General features: G+C 61.6%; 1 protein-coding gene across 11 annotated transcripts in view; it reads left to right on the top strand.

The window, feature by feature from the left end:
* SYT7 (synaptotagmin 7) overlaps positions 1–18285 on the top strand; it is a 56925-nt gene that overhangs the window by 24500 nt on the left and 14140 nt on the right. The window contains exons 3-7 of one of the 11 annotated variants that reach the window (XM_037060540.1): positions 3591–3670; positions 7143–7274; positions 8170–8394; positions 12127–12495; positions 15953–16075. In XM_037060540.1, the coding sequence (XP_036916435.1) occupies positions 3591–3670; positions 7143–7274; positions 8170–8394; positions 12127–12495; positions 15953–16075 (929 nt within the window). Of the gene's footprint in view, positions 1–3590; positions 3671–7142; positions 7275–8169; positions 8395–11956; positions 12496–15952; positions 16076–18285 lie in introns of those variants that run through there. The other 10 variants (XM_037060542.1, XM_037060543.1, XM_037060544.1 and 7 more) reach the window with 10 other exon arrangements.

Genomic DNA, 18285 nt, shown 5'->3' with positions numbered 1-18285 from the left:
GCCGCAACAGACCCTTGACGCATTCCCTGCCCTGCCGCCCCAGCCCAGAAGTGCGGTGGGGACTTTGGGGAGATGCATGGGGACGCCACCCAAGGTGGGCCGGGAGGCGTCCCGTGTGGGGGACCTTCCCGGGGTTAGGTGTAGAAGGGTCTGTGGGAACCCCATTCTTTCCCAGCCCAGCCACAGAGGGGCCTTAAGGACAAGGAGGGAGGGCTGTGGCTGTGGACACTGTGTGTGTGTGAGGGGAGGGCGTCATGTCCCACTCCTATGAAGGAGAAGGGGCAGATGCCCCCAGGGAGGACCCAGCCTGCTTCCTTCAGGAAGGGCAAACTCAGGAACTGGCATGTGACTCTGTCTGGAGACACAGCGTCCAGCAGCTCCTTCCTGTGGGGAGCAGCCTTAGAGACGCCAGCCCTGCCCCACGGAGGAGTGTGTGTGAGTGTCTGCAGGACCGAGCTGTTCCCTGCGTGCAGGTGGGGCCTGGCTGGCCGCCCTGCGTTGTTCCTGGATCTCCTGTGACTGTGACTGTCTCAGAATTTCAGGGGAGGGGGCAGGGGGACCTGACCGCGTGCCTATGGACGCAAGTGTCCTCGGAGGCTTGTGGGAGTGGCTGAGCACACACCGCAGCCGCGTGTGTCTAGGTGGGCGCATCAGGCTGTCTGAGTGCATTGAGGGGCAGGTGAAGGTGTGTGAGCAGGTGCTGCTGGTGACTGTGAGGGGGGGGTCTCGGTGCTGAGTGTGTCGCCTTTGAGGGCACTGGTCAGGAGTGTGCGTGTGTTCCTCCTGCACGGTGAGATGTGGACGGTCTCATCAGATCGGTGAGCGAGCCGAGGCGCCCGTCCCCCCCATGGTCCCAGCTTCCCCTGGTAAATGCTGCAGCACGCGTGTCTGTAGCGAGGGCCTCACCCCACCCCCACTCACCTGGGGACAGGAGTGCAAAGATAACAGCTTTGGTCGCAGGTGGGCAGCTGAGAGATGTGCAACCGTCCCTGGCCTCAGCCCCTCCTCCCAGCCTGAGGAACTTCCCCAGGGGTCTGTCCTTTTTTGGACTTGCTCCTCAGAGCTGCCCAAGCCCTCAACCCTGCTACCACCCCTCCCTTCCCCTGCCCCCCCCCCCACTGCAGAAGCAGGGGGCTTTTTGCCCAGACTGTCTCCATGCTCCATGGAAGGGGCTTTAAAGTGCCTGGCACTGTTGCTCTCCTTGCCGGCCTGTCCCCTCAGCAGCAGTGACGTGGTACCCTGACAGCCCAGATCCCATTTCCAAACATTAATAACTTCCGTAATCTCCAGCTGGCTTTTTCCAGATCGGCCTCCACCCTGTCCCTGCCCAGCAGGCTGGCGGCACGGGCTCCCGGGAGCCACCTGACATCTGCGGGACCCCGCCTGGGGTTCCTGTCCTTGCCCCATTAGCTTCCCCTGGCCCCCCAAATCAAGTTCTGTTCTGATTCCTGCCCCCCATAGCACCCCAGCTCCTGCGGAAGTGACAGTGGTGGCCTGAGGGGAAGGTTCTCTGACCCATAGGAGAAGGAGGAGCGGCTGTGGGTGAGCTGGGGGCCAGCCCGTCCCAGCCGTGCGTGACCTCGGGGAAGGAGAGCGGATCAGCCTTAGAAGAGGGTGCGTGGGGCAAGTTCCCTGCCAAGACTGGGAAGAAAGAGGAAAGGAGGTGAGGGGTGGGGTTGCAGGCCCTCAGTAGGGCCCCATACTGCCTGAAGTGCTAGAGAACAGTGGAAGGGGGGCTCCTGCCTGAGGGTCACCCCAAGAAGGGCCTTTGGCCACTTCTTGAGCCATAGAGGGGCTGTAGGCTCTGATCATCCCAGATGGGACTAAGAATTGTTTGGGATTTAAACGTCTGGGTAATAATGGGAGGGATCAGAGATGGAGCTGAGGAAGGGCCGCTTTTGTGGACCCAGAGGATCCAGCAGCTCTGTGTTTTAACCCTTAAAGCTCCGGCTTTAAGCTCGGGCTGAGAGGCAGTAGCCTCAGGGCTTGGCTGTCAGGGTGGGTGGCACACTAGAGGGGAGCTTCCATGTGCTGGCTTTGAGAACTGCTGGGCACCAGCTTCCGCACCAAGCATTAGAGGCCACACGGTCCCCGTCCTTGGAGGTGGTGTCTCCCCAGGTGTGGGAGGTGAAGTGAATAAGGAGAGAAAGAATAATATCTGTGATGGGAGAGGCTTGAAGTGTGAAGACCCCGGGGCTCATCCGGTGACGCCACACCATTTCTGAGAGGAGGCAAGGCGGCCAGAGAGGGCCGGGGACATGGCTGGGGTGACACGGGGAATGGGGAGCTCTGCTCAGACCGGGATTCTGGCACCCCTGGGACTTAGGGGTGCTGAAGGCAGAATGAGGACTCACCCCGACTCCACACACACCCCCTCCTGGGAGCTCCTCCACCACGGCCCCAAGCAGGCGGCCCCGTGCCCGGGAAGGGGCTGCGGTTGGCAACAGCCCAGGGAGCACGGCCGTGCGGCCTTTATTTTGCTTTGTGGAGAATGGAATAATTGACTGTTGTGGCTGTGGTGTCGGTGCCCACGACTGGGGGTGGGGAAATGTGTGTGTGCCCGCACACACGTGCATGCGTGCATGTGTCCCCCCTGGGCCTGGACAGGCCAGCACTCAGCAGGAGAAGGGGCAGTGGGGGCAGCCCCAGTCCCTGCACAAACCCCTGCCACCCACACCAGCCCCAGGCTGGACCCGGGCCTGTGGCCCAGGGGGGCACTGAGGATGCTTGGTGGCAGCCAGGAATGTTAATGGTGCCAGGCTCTGCATGAGCTAAATTTAGAAACCCAAACCAAGAAGGTGAATGGTGCTCACCTTCTGGGCAGCAGGCCCAGTCACCGCTGCAGCCCGGGTCCTTCTTCTCGCCAGAGCCCTAGCATGCCCACCCCATCCGCCCTGCCCCTCCCTCCGCTCCCCCTCCAACTCATGGTGGTGTGAGGAACCCTAAGGGGCTGTCCCTGGCCTCAGAGCCAGCGGGTGGCCTGCCTTCCTAAGGCTGCCTTCTCACAAGGGAGAGTGCTCAGGCCCTGCCCTGCCTCCCAGCCCGGGGGTGTGAGGACCCCAAGGAGCCCCAGACAGTGGGGGACTCAGCCTGAGTAGGACTGAACACAGGCCCTCTACCCGCCCCCGTGGCTCACGTCACTGGCGGTCACTGGCCACTGCCAACCTTGCCCCGCAGGATGCCACCCCCACCATCTGGGGGCAGTGACATGGCAGTGTGACGTGGCCAGCGTGACGTAGCCAGGTGCCTGAGAGCCATCTGTCTGTGGCAGAGGGAGATATGTTTCTGGGAGTCTGGCCAGGGCCCCAGGAGACAAAAGGACAGGAGAGGCCCCATTCCTGGGGTCAGGGATGGAGTGCAGGTTGGGGGGGAGCAGGTCTTCAGGCCTCGTGAAGCCCAGAAGCTGCAACCCAAGAGCCTGCAACAGTGGAGCTGACACCCCTTAGTGGTGACAGTATCACGCCGTGGTCCCTGACCTTGTTGCCAAGGCGGGGCCCCAGTCTGCTCCCCTTCCCCTGGGGCAGCCCTTTCTGGGGAGGCAGGAAGGGCACATCCCCTGTGCCGAGAGTGACTTGGGGCTTTCTCCGTAGGGCACACGCTACAAGAGCTCCTTGGAGACGGTGGGCACGCCAGACTCAGGGCGCGGGCGCAGTGAGAAGAAGGCCATCAAGTAGGTGCCAGCCTTGGAGTTTGGGGTGGGGGTGTGCAGGCAGCCCAGGGGGGAGGAGCCCCTGCCCCTCCCCAGATCTGGCCACATACACACACACACACACACACACACACCTCGTGCCCTGCTCTCTCCCGACCCCGCACACGCCCTGCACCTCAGGGTGGCTCTAGGGCTCCACCTTCTCTGCCGGTGCCCCCCAGACCCTCACAATGTTCCAGGGCCTGCAACCCCATTTTCTGGCTGCTCTCCCAGTACTGTTTGCCCCCTCCCTCGACCCTGGTTGCTGGTTCCTCCATCCCACCCTCGCATCACACACACCATGCCTACCCCCCACCCAGCTCGCCTGCTCTTTTCTCAGACCCCATCACTGTTCTCAGGGTGATCTGGAGGGGTGCAGCCCAGTGCTGGGCTGCTCCAGGAAGCTGGTAAGGGGGAAACTCTCCCTTCCCCCCCATCCCCACTGAATGTCCCACTGCCTCTGAGTCACCTGGGTTTCCCCATGTTGCTCAAAGAGGCCTTTCAAGCAAGCAGGTCTGTCTTCCACTTGGACCACCTGGGCTAGCACACTGCTGGGGGTCGCTGGGAGACACCTGTGGAAGCCCCCCTACCCCACACTGGGAATGGGGGGCTCTCTCTAGAGGGCTCTGTGCCCTCTAGCGATGGCCCCGTCCCCTTCCGCTGCTGTGCCCAGGCCCTGGATGGGTGCCTGTCAGGCCGAGGTAGGGCCAAGGGCCCCTCCATCTGAGCCAGCTAAGGGGCAAGCACCCGCAGCCTGCCCCGGCCCCCCTTCCTCCCCCTTCCCACTGCCTAGTCCTCCCTTCCCTTCCCTCGTCCATCTTTCTCCTTGTCTCTCTTCCTCCTCCCCTTCCTCCTCTCCCCTGCTCCTGAGGGAGTCCCTCTCTGCCCCTCCTCCCCCCTCCCCTCTTTTCATCTCTTGCTCTGACCCTGTCTGGGGCCTTCGCAGAAGCTGCCAGTGTGTGTCTGTGGGGGGCAGGTTAGTGGAGGGGCGGGCCAGGCCAAGGCTGGGGGCGGGGAGGAAGCTCTGGAGGAGGCCATGGGAAGCCTTTGAAGCTGGGTTTGGCTGCACACCCTCCAGTCTTCAAAGCCAGAGCTGGCAGGTCTCTGGGGACTGTTGCAGAGCCCAGGCTCCAGGCTTTCTGGAGGCAGAGACACCCTGTGAGAGGAGCCCGGGACCAGCCCAGCACCTGTGCCTCCTTCAAGGCAGGCCTCTGAAGCCATGGTCTGGGGCGGGGGCGGGGGGGGGGGCGGGGGGACCTGGCTCTGCCAGGGGAACGTAACCTTCCTGGACAGGGGAGTGTGCGGCAGGACTGGAAGTCCTAGAAAGGACCCACAGAGGGAGATGGGATTCCCCACAAGGCGTTGGGTGGGCAGCGGGGCCGGCACCTGTGAGGGGCTCTCTAAGACAAAGGAGGGCAGCAGTGGGCTGTCCCCCACCTCTCTGGAGTCCATGCGCACCCCACCCTGCTGAGGTGGCAGACCCTCTGCCCCAGGAGGAGGAAGCCACAGTTTCTACATGTCCCCGGGTTCCTAGGCCTTTGCTTCTTGCCAGGGCCCAAAGCCAGGGCAGTGGCAGGAAGCAGGCCTTACCCAGTGTACAATCTCCCCAAGGCTTACGACCTCTGTTAAAGCTATTGGCTTGTCAGAAGTCCTGGGAGGATGCATTCTTCAGCAGTGCTTCCCAAACTGTGCTCCTTAGGGCCCTTGTGCCTTGGAAATGTCATAGATACTCTGCAAGTCAAGGGTTTCACGGGCAACCGAGTTTGAGAAACGTTGCCCGCAATAGTCGCTGGCGCCTTAAAGGCCCTGACAAGTCCTGCATTGAAGTGACCAGTGTTTCACAAACCTACTGGCAGACCCTCCTTCCCAGCACTGCAGCCGGCAGCCTGGGGGACCTTGGAGCTCCTTAGAACACAGGATGGGAGGACAGCCTGGCGGTGGTGGCCCTGGGATGGATCTTTCTCTCCAGGACCTAGGGCTGGATGGCCCTTGATTTTGGACATTGGAAGGGGAAAAGGGAGGGGGGCCTTCCAAATGCTCCATCTCTGTGTTGCCCTCGAGAGGGGGGACTAAGGGACGTCTCTGGTGACAAGAGGGTCTTTGTCCAGGGAACCTCCCCAGGGAGGGGCCTTTTGCTGATGCAGGCCTGTGCCGCCTCTCCCACTCTTGGCCCCCACTGCCTGCAAGTTGGCTCAGGGCTTTGGCTTTGAACCTGCTCACAGGGTCCCTGTGAGACATTTCCAAGGTGTCCTATGGGCAGGGACTCTGTCCACACCAGGGAGGTCCAAGGGGACCTGTGGTGGCAGCTAAGTTTCTCTCTGTCTTTCTGTACTTGGTTGTCCACTGAGATTGAGAACTGAGGTCACAGTCAAATATGTTTTGGGCACCTGGGGTTTCCAGGCCATGGCCTCTGGCAGCTGAGGCTTCTGCTGCTTGCCTCCCGTGGAAACCACCACCGTCTCTGTGCTCCCAGCATGTCCACTTCCACAGGACATACTGAGGAGCAGAGTGGGTGGGGAGACCGGGGCAGAGGCGCCCTTCCAGGCCAGGTTGCCCAGCCAGGGACACGCCGAGGGTCCCAGGCTGGGTCCACCCATTGTCCCTCAAAGAGGGGCAGGCTCCCTTCACACAGGCCCCAGTGCAGAGGACCTGAAGGGCCCCTGTCACACCCTCAGCAAGGTCAGAGGCCTGGAGATGCTCCCCTTTTCTGGGGAGGGGGTGACCCAACCATCATAGTGGCAATAAGCAGAGTGTCTCCAGCTCGGCTGAGACCCCACCCACCTCCTGTGGAAGCTGCATCCCAGCCTTTGCCACAGAGGGAGAGAGCAGAAGAGGCTGGGGGACCTCTGGCCAGTGGGAGGGAGAGAGAGAAGGGGCTGCTCAGTGGAGGTGGATGGAAGAGGGGAGAACCTCAGGGTCCAGAACTTTGGCCCCTGGCCCACCATGGGACAGATGGCGACTTGGCAGTCACAGCAGCCTCCTGGTGTGACAGGCGGGGAGACTGAGGCCACAGGAGGTGGGTCCCAGGAAGGTGGCAGCAGGGTCTGATCTACGTTTCAGCTCTTTTTAGCCAGGAACCAGCGCCCTCTCCTCCCCCCATTCTCCACTGCATCCCACGGGGCCTGCTCCCCAGGCCCTCTCCCCCCCTCCTCTCTCACCATCTTTCTCTCTCCCACCAGCTTCCCAGGGTGCGAGACTCCAGTCACCCTCCTGCAGCTTGCCTCCTCTCTGCACGGGCTTCTCCCGCCCTCGAGTGTGTGTGTGGGCACGTGTGTGCGTGTGCCTGTGCAAGGGGCGCCGGCTGGGAGCCCGCCTGCCTCTCTCCCTCCCGCAGGAGCCGATCCTGGCCCGTCCTGCCCTCTGTGTGCCCAGACCGGGCCTCTGCCCCCCAGGACTGGCGGTTCTTGTTTTTCCTTGTATCTCCCTGTTCTCTCCCCTCTCTCTGCCCCTCCAGCGATCTAGACAGAGACTTTTGGAATAACAATGAGAGCGCAGTGCAGCAGAAATGGAGCTCCTACCCTCCCAAGGAGTTTATTCTAAACATTTCACCCTACGCCCCTTATGGCGACCCACGACTGTCCCTCAAGTGAGTGACTTTACCTGGTTTGATCATACGTACCGAATACTGAGTTTCCGCGCACGCCCTCTTCCCCTTCCCAGCCCCTCAGTTCTCCTCCTCCTGCTCCCCTCCCCTACTCCCCTTACCCTGCACCCCATGGGCAGGCTGACCATGGAGACGAGCAACCCCTCCTGTGCCCTTGCCTGCCCGCCCCTCCCCTGTCCCCCACCCCAGGGCCAGCCACGCAGGAGAGCCCCCTCGCAGCCACACCACCGGCCCCCAGCTGGTCCCCACGGCCCCACCCCTCTGTGCAGTCAGGATGGGGTTGCCCGTTTTGGTCCCTCCCTCTCGGTGTGGCTCAGCCTTCCTCCCTGCTGTGTGCTGCTGCCCTGCTGCTTGGTGGTGGTGGTGGTCTTCGGTCGGTTGTGGAGGTGGTGGCGGTGATGGTGGTGGTGGTGATGAACTCTGACTAACTCGGCTTTCTCTCTTTCCCTGCCTGGGGGCCTCCTGGCCTGGACAGCCCGCTCTTCCTCCGTCGTTAACCCTTCGTTGTCCTGTGGGATAGAGTTGGAGGTGGCTGCCCACCCCCCACCCCCGCCGCCCCTTCCCCAGGCGGTGGGGAGGGGCCCCCCTCCGTTGTGTGGTGCGTTGTTCTCCAACCCCAGCCCGCCGGTCCCCCTCTCTCCTCTCTGCAGGCTCTGCTGTTAACCCATCTGCAGTGCTGATGTCTCTCTCTCTCTCTCTGTCTGTCTCTTGTCTGTCTGTCTCTCTCCTCCTCCTCTCTCACTGTCTCTTTCTTCCTTTTATCTGTTATTGTTTTTTCTCCTCTTCTACCCCCCCACCCCCACGTGTGTCCTGCCCTCTCTCCCCCACCGCCACCCCCGGTGCTCCTCTGGCCTGGCTGCCTCGTGCATGCCTCCAGTGGCACCCTCCTGTCCGGCGCCAAAGTGGCCGCCGCAGCGGGGCTGGCGGTGGAGCGGGAAGGCCGGCGGGGGGAGAAGCCGGCACCAGTGCCACCACCTGGAGAGGACGCCTTGAGAAGCGGCGGCACCGCCCCCAGCGAGCCGGCAAGCGGTGGCAAGGCGGGGAGAGGCCGCTGGCGGACGGTGCAGAGCCACCTGGCCGCAGGGAAGCTCAACTTGTCCAAGTGAGTGATGGCCCCATGGCCGCCAGAGCCGGGAGCTCAAGCCTGCCCCCGCCAGGGTGGACAGCGGGACCCCTGGCATGCCCGCTGCTGCCTCCAGAGGTGCCGTCCTCGGCCCCTGGCTCATTCCATTCCTTCATGAGACTCCCATCGTCCTCGCCATCCAGCACAACTATCAGCCATACAATGTTGCATCTCAGCCTCCGGCTGCTGCCCCCATCGGTCTCTTCCTTCGCCAAGCGGCCAGGTCATGCCATTTTCTGCCCCCAGGCAGCTTCATTTCAGTCCCTGGGTCATCCCATCTTCTTTGATTGGCTGTTGCATCTCAGCCGTCAGTCACGCCTCCATGGGCAGCAGGTCCTTCAGCCCCTGGACCACCCCATCCTTGGGGAGCCGGCCCACTCTTCAGCCTATTTTATGCCACTCATCTGCCCCCGGGCCTTCCCTCTTACAGCCAGCAGGTGGCTCTAGACCCAGAGGTTGAGCCCTGCCATTTCTGACCATCGGGCGACTCCATTGGCTTGTCTCAGTCTTGCTTACACCATAACACCATCTGTGACACAGGCCCGCCATGAGCAGCCAGGCTGTCCCGTTATTGGTTCATCCTCATCTCAGCCACCCCCACTGGCTGTCCCAGTCTTGGTCAGCAGGCTGTCAGATATTGGGATTGTATGTTCTTGGAGGTCGGGTTGCTGAGGCCCAGCCAGCTTCTTTTTCCTGACAAGGGTGTTCTGGGTGTCAGGCTGAATCGCCATTTCCTTTTTAATAGCTGTCTGAGCTCGTCAGGCAGCCGCTCTCTTGGGCGATGGATGTAGGGCTGGCCCCTGCTCCCAGCAGAGAGCCTGCTGCCCTCACCCCCACCCATGGAGAAGCCTTGGTCTCATCTTGGCTTTCAGAAGCTTCTGTTTCCCCCCAGGCTCTAAACCCTTTGAACCACGGCCACTGTCACCTGATGGGACACCGGTTCCAATTCCAGCTATTAGAACTGCCTTGTTCCAAGCTAATGGACCAGCCTCTCACTGAAAAGGCCAGCAGCCCTGACCCCTTCTTAGCTGCTGGGCTATCCTGTTTTCTCAGTTCTGGGCCCTCCTCATTCTCTTCCCAAGGCCTATGATTTCTACCGCTGGGAACACTGAGGCCCACCGTGCTACAGTCTCATTTGCTGGTTTGGCCTGAGGGAACAAAGGCCAATTTTTTACCCCTGATGTCAGTCCTCAGGAGAGGCCGGAGGGAAGGGCCACGCGCCCCCTGAAAGGCAGACCCAGTGCTCACCCGCGCCTGGCTGCTCCGACCACAGACTCCAGGCTGGCTGAGGCCTCCGTGCCATCCCCTGGCTCAAGGCCTAGGGGAACCAATTTTAGTTCCCTGTGACGGAGAGGTTGTAAACTGGACTAATTTTGGATATGATAGGAAACCGAAATGAGGTCAGCAGGGAGGAGGAGGAGGCCACCCAGGTGCCGTCCTCCCACTGCCTCTGCCCGCCCGAGAGAGCCATGGGCCCGTCTGGCCAATCAGGCCCCGCCTGCCAGGGGCAACTCTGACTCCAGGCCTGAGCCAGGCAAGGTGGCTCCCCGCCCAAGACCCCAGCTAAAGCCGTGTCTTGCCTCTCTCTCTCTCTCTCTCTCTCTCTCTGCTATTCTCTGACTTTCTCTCTCTCTCTCTCTGCTATTCTCTGACTTTCTCTCTCTCTCTCTCTGCTATTCTCTGACTTTCTCTCTCTCTCTCTCTCTCTCTCAGCCCACAGGGGCAGCCTAACTGTTGTCCTTTGGTTCCCAGGGTAGGCTCGGGGTGGGAACAGAGCTGAGGTCTGACTGCAGTGGTGAAAGCGGCCCCAAGGGCCCTGGGCCCCCTCCCTTGGGCAGCTCAGAGGTGCACGGCCAAAAATCGGCAAGCTTCCTCTTAAAGGGCCAGGTAGGAAATAGGCCTTGCAGGTCCTGTAGTCTCTCATCCAACAGCTGAGCCCCTCCATTGTAGCCCAAAGCAGCCATAAACAGATGCGCAGGCAAACCTTGGGGACCTTGCCAGTTCCATTCTAGACCACGCAATACAGCGAACGTCACAGTGAAGCAAGTCACATGCATTTGTTTTGGTTCCCCAGTGCATGTAACAGTGACATTTACACCGCACCATTGTCTATTATGTCTCAAAGGAATGTACGTACCTTGATTAAAAACACTTGGTTGCTAAAAAAAATGGCACTTACAGACTTGCTCAACCCAGGGTTATCGCAAGCCTATGATGTGTGTTAAAAAAAAAACAACACAACCCACAATATCTGCAAAGCACAGTAAAGCAAACTCAACAAGATGAGGTATGCCCATAAGTTAAGGACAGTGGCCGTGTTCCAATAAAACTTTATTTAAAAAAAAAAAAACAATTGGCCCAGGACCCAGATCTCACCAACCCCTGCCCTAGACCAGTGGATCAGGAGGCAGGGGAAGGGGCAGAGGGAGAGGTTGGGACCCCTGAGGCCCCGGCCCTGCCCTTTGGTTGTGCTAAAATCTCTAGCCAGGGCGTGAAGCAGGCGGTCGCCCAGTGGAGGCCCGGGGCCTCAGACTTCGGCCGCCTCCATCTCCTGAGACGCTGCCGCCATTACTGGCATGGGAGTGTTGGCTGCACCACACATGCCCGGCTCTGGCCTCATGAGGTCCTCACGGCCACCAGGTGACAGAGGCAGCTCAGATTATTTTTAACTCCCATCTTACAGATGAAGAAACTGAGAGGTGGACTCACGTTTCCAAAGTCCCCAAATCAGGAAGTGGCAGAGATGGGGTTCGAACCCATGTCTCTGACCTCATACTGCCTCTGATCAGCCATGTCCTGTCTCCTGTCAGGGCCCGCCATCCTCCCAGTGTTTTTCTGAGAGGCCGGTGGGCCCGTGAAATTCCCTCTTTTGAATGCACAAAGGACAAGACAGTCACCCTGTTTGCCGTCAGAAGTGTGCAAAGTGGCCAGACAAGTGGTCCCTGGGACTCCTGCCCCGTCTGCCCCTTCCCTGGGTTCTCTTCTCCAGCTAGCAGTCATTCCCAAAGACACCAAGAGGGGACACTTCCCCTCAGAAACAGTAACCCTGGAAGGAGGGCAAAGATCTGGACCAGAGCTTGGACCCTGAGGTAGCTCTGGCCACAGAGCAGAGGTCTGGGAGCCCAAGGACACTCCCAGCCTCTGTGGACAAAGCACATGAATTGCCACCTTCCCTCTGCTCACCACACATTACTAGGCCAGCTCTGCCCTGGCCTGGATTTCCTCATGTCCCCAAAGGCCAGGAGTACCTAGAACACAGAGGCAGACTTTCCTGTGGTCCCGCAGTGAGACGGTGGGAGGGACAGCAGCAGCCTCCCCACCCCCTCTCATTCCAACATGACAGGCAGCCGCCGCAGGGCCCTAGGGACCTGCCTTCGCCATGCATCAGCCTCTGAAGCTTCCGGGGCCCATCAGACCAGCCTAGAGGGCTGCTCAGACAGGAGGTGCCTGGGCATTAAGCTGAGCCCAAGCCAGAGGGAGGGCTGGGCAGGGCCAACCTGGGGGCCTCAGGGTGGGCTTGGGGCTTTCTGGCCTCCTGGGTGAGGTGGCGGCGGCGACGGCAGCAGCGACAACTGTGATGGAGGCCTGGCGAGGTCCAGCAGAACGCGCCCTGCACTCAGGCCTCCTAGTCCTGGCTCTAGGCTTCTTTCTTCTCCACTGTGATCCCTTCACCTGCTTCTCCTTTCTCTCCTCTCCTCCACCCACCCCAAGTTTCGAGGACTCCACCCTGTCCACGGCCACTACCCTTGAGTCTATCCCCAGCTCCACGGGAGAGCCGAAATGCCAGCGACCCCGCACTCTGATGCGGCAGCAGAGCCTGCAGCAGCCGCTGAGCCAGCACCAGCGGGGCCGGCAGCCCAGCCAGCCCACCACCAGCCAGAGCCTGGGCCAGCTGCAGGCCCACACGGCCTCAGTGCCCGGCCCCAACCCCCGGGCCTGTGGCAGGGGCCAGGCCCGGCAGGGCGCCTCGGCCGGCTCCAAGTACCGGGCGGCTGCTGGCCGCAGCCGCTCCAACCCGGGCAGCTGGGACCACGTGGTGGGGCAGATTCGAAACCGAGGCTTGGACATGAAATCCTTCCTGTAAGTCCCCCCTTGAGCCGGCCAGCCCCTCACTCCCCAACCCAGCCTCTTTCCTCTACATCTCCTTGGGAACTGCTGGCCCTCTATTTCCGGGGCAGGGTGCCAGGCAGACTCGGCCACCCCCTCTCCAGTCTCTTGTGGCTTGTAGTCCAAGCCAGAAGCCCCCCCGTGGAACGATTCCTATCTGAGCCACCCCTCTGAGGACCCTGGTGTCTCAGGGCTCAGAGGAGCTCCCTCCTGATAGTCGGTGGAGGCGCTGGGGAAACTGCTGCCGTCCCAGCCTGTCTCCTCTTCTGGACTAGACCCAGGCTGCTCGTGGCCTCCCTGCCAGCCTCACTGTCTCCCCCTGCGGCCTCCCAAACCCGGTCTCCTTCCACTGGCCTCCCAGGCCCGGCCTCCTCCCCTCCAGGTCACTTCCTCCCTCCCTCCCACGTCCCCATCCCTACCATAGGCCCTGCCCTCAAATCCCAGCTGTTCCTCCCAACACTTTAGGGAACGTTGTTTCTCAATCAGAGTCTTTTCTCAAGTGTACAGGTCTGAGAAGTACCAACGTGCCATCAGTACCAGACCTTAGCCTCTCCCCCGGCCACGTGCCCCCCGCCCCACCCAGGGCCCTCCCACCTGGAGCACCCACCCTGCTCCCCAGCGCCCCTCTGGGCACCTGTGTTCACTCTCAGAGCCCAGGGCAGGCCTGGTCTTCCACCCCTCCTATCGTGACCTTCTTGGGCCTAACATGACCTTCCTTCCAGGCTCTGGGGATCATTCCCCTCGCCCAGGTCTTTACTGGGAGCAGTTTTCCCGAGCAGGAGACCAGCACACCAAGCCTGGGAGAAGAGAAAGGGAGGAGGAAGGAGAAGGCCAAGCTCAAGGCCTCAGCTCATTGGCAAGATGTGGGAACTCTGAAGGCAAGCCTGTCCCTCAGGGCTTTCTGCCTCTCTGTCTGGACCCCAGCCCAAATTTCCAGGGCAGCCGGGAGCACGGCCCCTGGCAGAGGCATCCAACAGAAGAGGCTGCGCCACGCCAGCTTCCCACGCTCGTGCAAGTGACCTGTGGCCACAGCCTGGCGGGACATGCCGCCTGCGACTCTACCTGGCAACTCCGGGCAGCACACCCACTGGGGCTCCTCCCCACCCGGGGACCCGTGGGCATGATGAGACCAGGTGCCCAGCAGAGCCTCCTGGCTTCCAGGTCACAGTTCGTTTTGAGGCAGGTGCGGTGGCACTGGCGTGGATCAGGAGAGTGAAGGGCATTGGTTCTGCTGCGGCCTGGCCAGAGCTGAAAGCCAGTCAGGCCCCTGCACCCGCTGCTTCCCCTGCAACCCGGCTTGTGGTCTCTCACAGCAGGGGCCGGCCCGTTGTGTGAAGGACAGACCGTAAATATTTTAGGCCTTGCGTCCTTGATCACATTTAAAAATGTGCCAACCATTCTTGGCATGTGGGCTTTACAGACGCAGGCTGCCAGCTGTAGTTTGCTGACCCCTGACCCCTGCCTTGCAGTTTAGTCTCTGAGGCCTTTCTGAGGCCCAGGTAGAGGGTCAGGGTGAGAAGGCCAGCCAGGGCCAGCCCCTCAAAATCCCACGCCCTCTCTCAGGGAGGGAGGCATTTCTCCTGTTTAACGGATGTGGCCACCCAACACCACCAGCTGCCCCCCAACTCTCCCCACCTGGCCCCCGATTCCGGCCCTTGCCTGGCCTGCGGTCAGAGAGAATGAGAAATCGGGAGTCTAGGTAGAGGAGCCGTTTGTTTTTAAGAAGAGCAAAGGGAGCTTCTGAGAAAGGCATTAACCGGGGAAAACATGTTGTTTTCACTGGGTCTGCCTTCCCCCAGCGCCACCAGCTCCCAAGCAGCCAAATGGCATTTTACCAACTCCCGTACAGTACCGGTGGGCAGGGAACGAAGGAAGTGAGTGTTCGTCCCCAAAGGGAGATGCCGGTGCAAGTGTCAGCCTGGAGCAACCCTGCCTCGGACAGAGACACAACGACAGAGAAGACTGTGCGGCCACTCAGCTTCCTCCCCTCCCGTTCCCCCCACTGCCAGCTCCCATCTTCCAAGACTCTGTGCCCTGACCTCTCTCCAGAGGTCATTTCTTTCCTGCTGGAGTTCCCTAGTTGACAGCCTCTTGGGGACAAAGCCTTAGCCAGCTGCTTCTCATTGCCTTGCCCTTCCGGATGGAGGTGGAAGTGGTGGACTTCCTGACCCAGGACCTCACCCCTCTCCAGAACATTCCACCAACTTAGCATCTTTCCCTTGGACCCTCCCGAGATGCTTTCATGCTTGTGCCATCTGAGAATTCCTCCCCCTTTTCGGGTGGGAGGCCTGACGCTGGGTGAGCTCCCAGAAAACGCCTCTGGACCCAGGTGGTGTGGAGGGGCAGCGGGCGAGCCAGCAGTTTTCCCAGAATGCTTCATACTGAGGATGCCTCACCTCGACCTCTGGCCCCGGGCTGCTGCCCACACGTCAACTCCAGGACGGCCTCTCCTTTTCCTTATCTGCTGGCGCGGCTCTGCCTGGACTGTCCAGCCTTTTCCGGGCTGTGCTGGCTCAGACGCCGGCTCCCTCGAGTCCTGCTTGGACGTCTCCGGACTTGCCAAGTCCTTGCACTTTCTCAAACTCCATCTTTGCTTTTTGGTGCCTTCTGGACTGCTTCCCCAAGGGATGGCCTTGGCAGTTATTCCCTGGATCTCTAGGAAGGGGACACAGAGGCCCAGGATGGCCAGCACACCAGATGCCGGAAGGGATCTTCATTTCCTTCTGACGGGCTGTGTGTCCAGAGACCCAGGGGAGGAAGCCCCTAAGACTCCTCCTGGCATCAAGCACACCTAGCTGGCCGTGACCTAGAGATGTCTTTACGAGGGCCTTCCGTGAACACAGAGCGTGGCGCCCGCTGGACTTCCAAACTTTCTAAGAACCTCCCAGCTGGGAGCCACACCTGCCTGCACAGCCCCACAGCAGGACGGCGACAGAGCCCCTCCCTCTCCTCCCAGGGACCCAGATGGTCAAAGCCAGTAGCCCCTGGCCTTGGTTCAGCTGGAGATGAGTTGGCCTTTGGAAACCTGCCGTGTCTCAGGGCCCAGGCTCCACTCCCCTCAGCCTCCCCGCCCCCACCCCCCCAGGTCCCACAGGGAGTCCCAGTCACAGGCCGTTCTCAGCAGGCCTCTGCCCGACCCCTTCCCCTTTTCTCTCGGAGGATCTTGCCCTGCCCCGCCCCAGGCTCGCTGGGTCTCAGACCCCGGACACCTCCCCTCCATTGCCCACCTCCCTCCCGCCCCACCTCCCTCCTGGTCCGCTCTGCAGCTGTTGACAGTGCTGAAGTTTGGTTTCTCTCCTGCAGGGCCAGTTTCTTACGCTTTTTTCTTCTCTCTTTTTGTCTCTGTCTCTCTCTCCTTCCCCTCCCCGCCCCGCCCATGGGGCCTCCTCCTCCCCCCACTCCCCGCTGGCGGGCTGCCCACCCCGGGCAGGGAAGGCCGGATGGTGGTGCTATCCTTGGTCTTAGGGCTTTCGGAACAGGATGACTTTGCCAATATCCCTGACCTGCAAAACCCAGGAACCCAGCAGAACCAGAACGCTCAGGGGGACAAGAGGTACGAGCTCAGGCGAGGGCCCGCGGGCGGCAGAGAAGGATGCGCGGAGAGGCTGCCCGCCTCGGCCGGCCCTGCTGCTGGAAGAAGCGGCGGCGCCTTCAATGGACGCTGGAGCGGCAGGACTGACCCTCCCCAGCCGTCGCCCTCACATGCGGCCACCCTGCTGGTGCCCCTTGGGTCTGAGGCCAGCGTGGCCGTCCTGGGACCATTCTGGATCAAGCCTGCTCCCTGGGCAGGCTTGCCCTCGCCCGGAGCAAGCCAGCCTTTCTGCCCCATTCTCCCGCTTGGCTCCCTCCCGCTGCCCCCTCATCTTTCATCTCTGCCTTGACCCAGAAATCCCAGTTTCTCCGGTGGTTGGTGGGCGGGGGGGATGTTCGGGAAGGGGCGCCAGCCTGTTCTCCCTCATCCCCGCCACCCCAACCTCCCTCTTGCCTGGAGGCCCTGCTGGGCCGATGGTCACACCCCCGCTGCAGAGGTGTGACCAGCTACTCTGCTGGTGGAGGAAGAGTCCCTGGTGGGGAGTATCTGGGGCAGGGGACAGGCCTGGTGACCAGAAAGACCCAGAGAGGCAGACCCTGAACCTGCGGCACCAAGAGGAGGGGACGGGGTGAGGAGCCGAGAGCAACCTGTCACTGGGAGCCCGGCTGCTGGCTCTCAGGGCCCTGTGGGGACCAGTAATAGCCCCTGTGGCCACAGCACAGGCTGCGCAGAGAGCTGGGCATTTAACCGGCCACAGCTTCGGCCACCGGGGCCCCAGGGAAGCATCTCCAGACGCCCCGTCTCAGGGAGGGCCTGGAGCATTCTCGTGGCGGAGGGCACGGGGGAGAGATGGAGGTCCCAGGCTCCACCAGCACCACAAAGGTGGGGTGGTCCTGTGTCTAGTCTGGCAACCTCCACTCACCCGGCCACAGCCTGCCCGGCCACATGCCTGTGTCCGTGGGAGAAGGATCCTCGCTCTGGCCAGGCCTGCCTCTCGTCAGACTGAAGCCCTGTGCTACAGGACAGCATGTGGCCCGGTGGCCAGGACTCCCGCCTTCTAGTTCCGGTTCAGCCTGTCCCAGGCCCTCCCGGGCCACTGTTTCCTTGTCTGTCAAGTGGAGGATTGGATGGGGTGACCCCTTGCAGCTCAGAAACACTGAGTTTCTCATGAGGGAACAGGCTGGGCACTTGGCAGGTCCCGTCAGCCAGGCAGGGACCCTGGCGCTTGTTCCTTGAGAGGCCCTTAGGTACAGGAAAGGATGGTCCCAAGCTGCTCCCAGGGGCCTGCGGGTTAGGGAAGGATGGGCCAAGTAAGACAGCTGACTTGCCTGCCCCTCCGGTGGCTTCTGGGGACCAGCCCTCTGGTGTCTTCCCGTCCAAGGCCACAGTTGCCTCTGTGTGGTGGGCAAAGCCGAAGTCCCTCATGGAGTGGGAGGGGAGGGGAGGCCAGTTCTGCCATTCGGTGACGCAGGTGGTGGCACACCCTGAGCCCAACCCCTGGGGCACAGGAGGAACAGAGCCTGCCACCCCAACTCCCTGGCTGGGGCCGCAGGGCTGGGCCTCCGGTAGGCCCCCCAGGGGAGGGCGGGGGCTGCAGGAGTGGGTCAGGCTCAGAAAGCCTGCCTGGAAAGGTGTGGAGCGTGAGGGAGCAGATGCAGGCTGGAAACGAGATTTCACATCACCCATGTGTTAATTAACTGGTTCCATTTTCACCCCCAGCCTATTTTTACCTCTTTGCCACCTAGGCCTCACTCCACATTTTAACACTGCCATCCCTTCTGATCATTGCCTCAGCTCTCCCCTGCCTTCCTGGGAAAGGGGGTGTGGAGGTGCAGGCCGCGGGCCCTCACCGGACCCAGCCTGACTTTCCGAGTGGACCCATGCTCGTCCCAGCCAGTCACACCATCCATCCTGGCACTCATTTCTCATGGCCCCTGAGTTGCTTGCAAGGGCGTCCAGAATCCAGCGCTTCCTTTCCAGCACTCTCCCCACCCCAGGGTTGGCACTGGCCCCACCCCCTGGGCACCAGGCGCCTTAGGGCCCCAGCCCTCTGGGCTCCTGGCTCCTTGGACCTTGGAGTGTGAGGCATAGGTCAGCTGTCCGCCCCTGAACAGCTTCTGCCTCCAGACCCACCGCCCGCTTTTCCACCCCAACTCTGGGATAAGGGGTGCGAGGCCCTTGGCTGTTGTTGGGGAGGACTTTCTGCCCCCAGGGTCTATAAGCACAAGGCT

Source organism: Sturnira hondurensis, unplaced genomic scaffold (assembly GCF_014824575.4).
Source record: "Sturnira hondurensis isolate 20B ecotype Veracruz unplaced genomic scaffold, ASM1482457v3 Scaffold0011880, whole genome shotgun sequence".
In the NCBI taxonomy this organism is placed as follows: domain Eukaryota; kingdom Metazoa; phylum Chordata; class Mammalia; order Chiroptera; family Phyllostomidae; genus Sturnira; species Sturnira hondurensis.
This window is presented reverse-complemented; position numbering and strand designations above follow the sequence as displayed.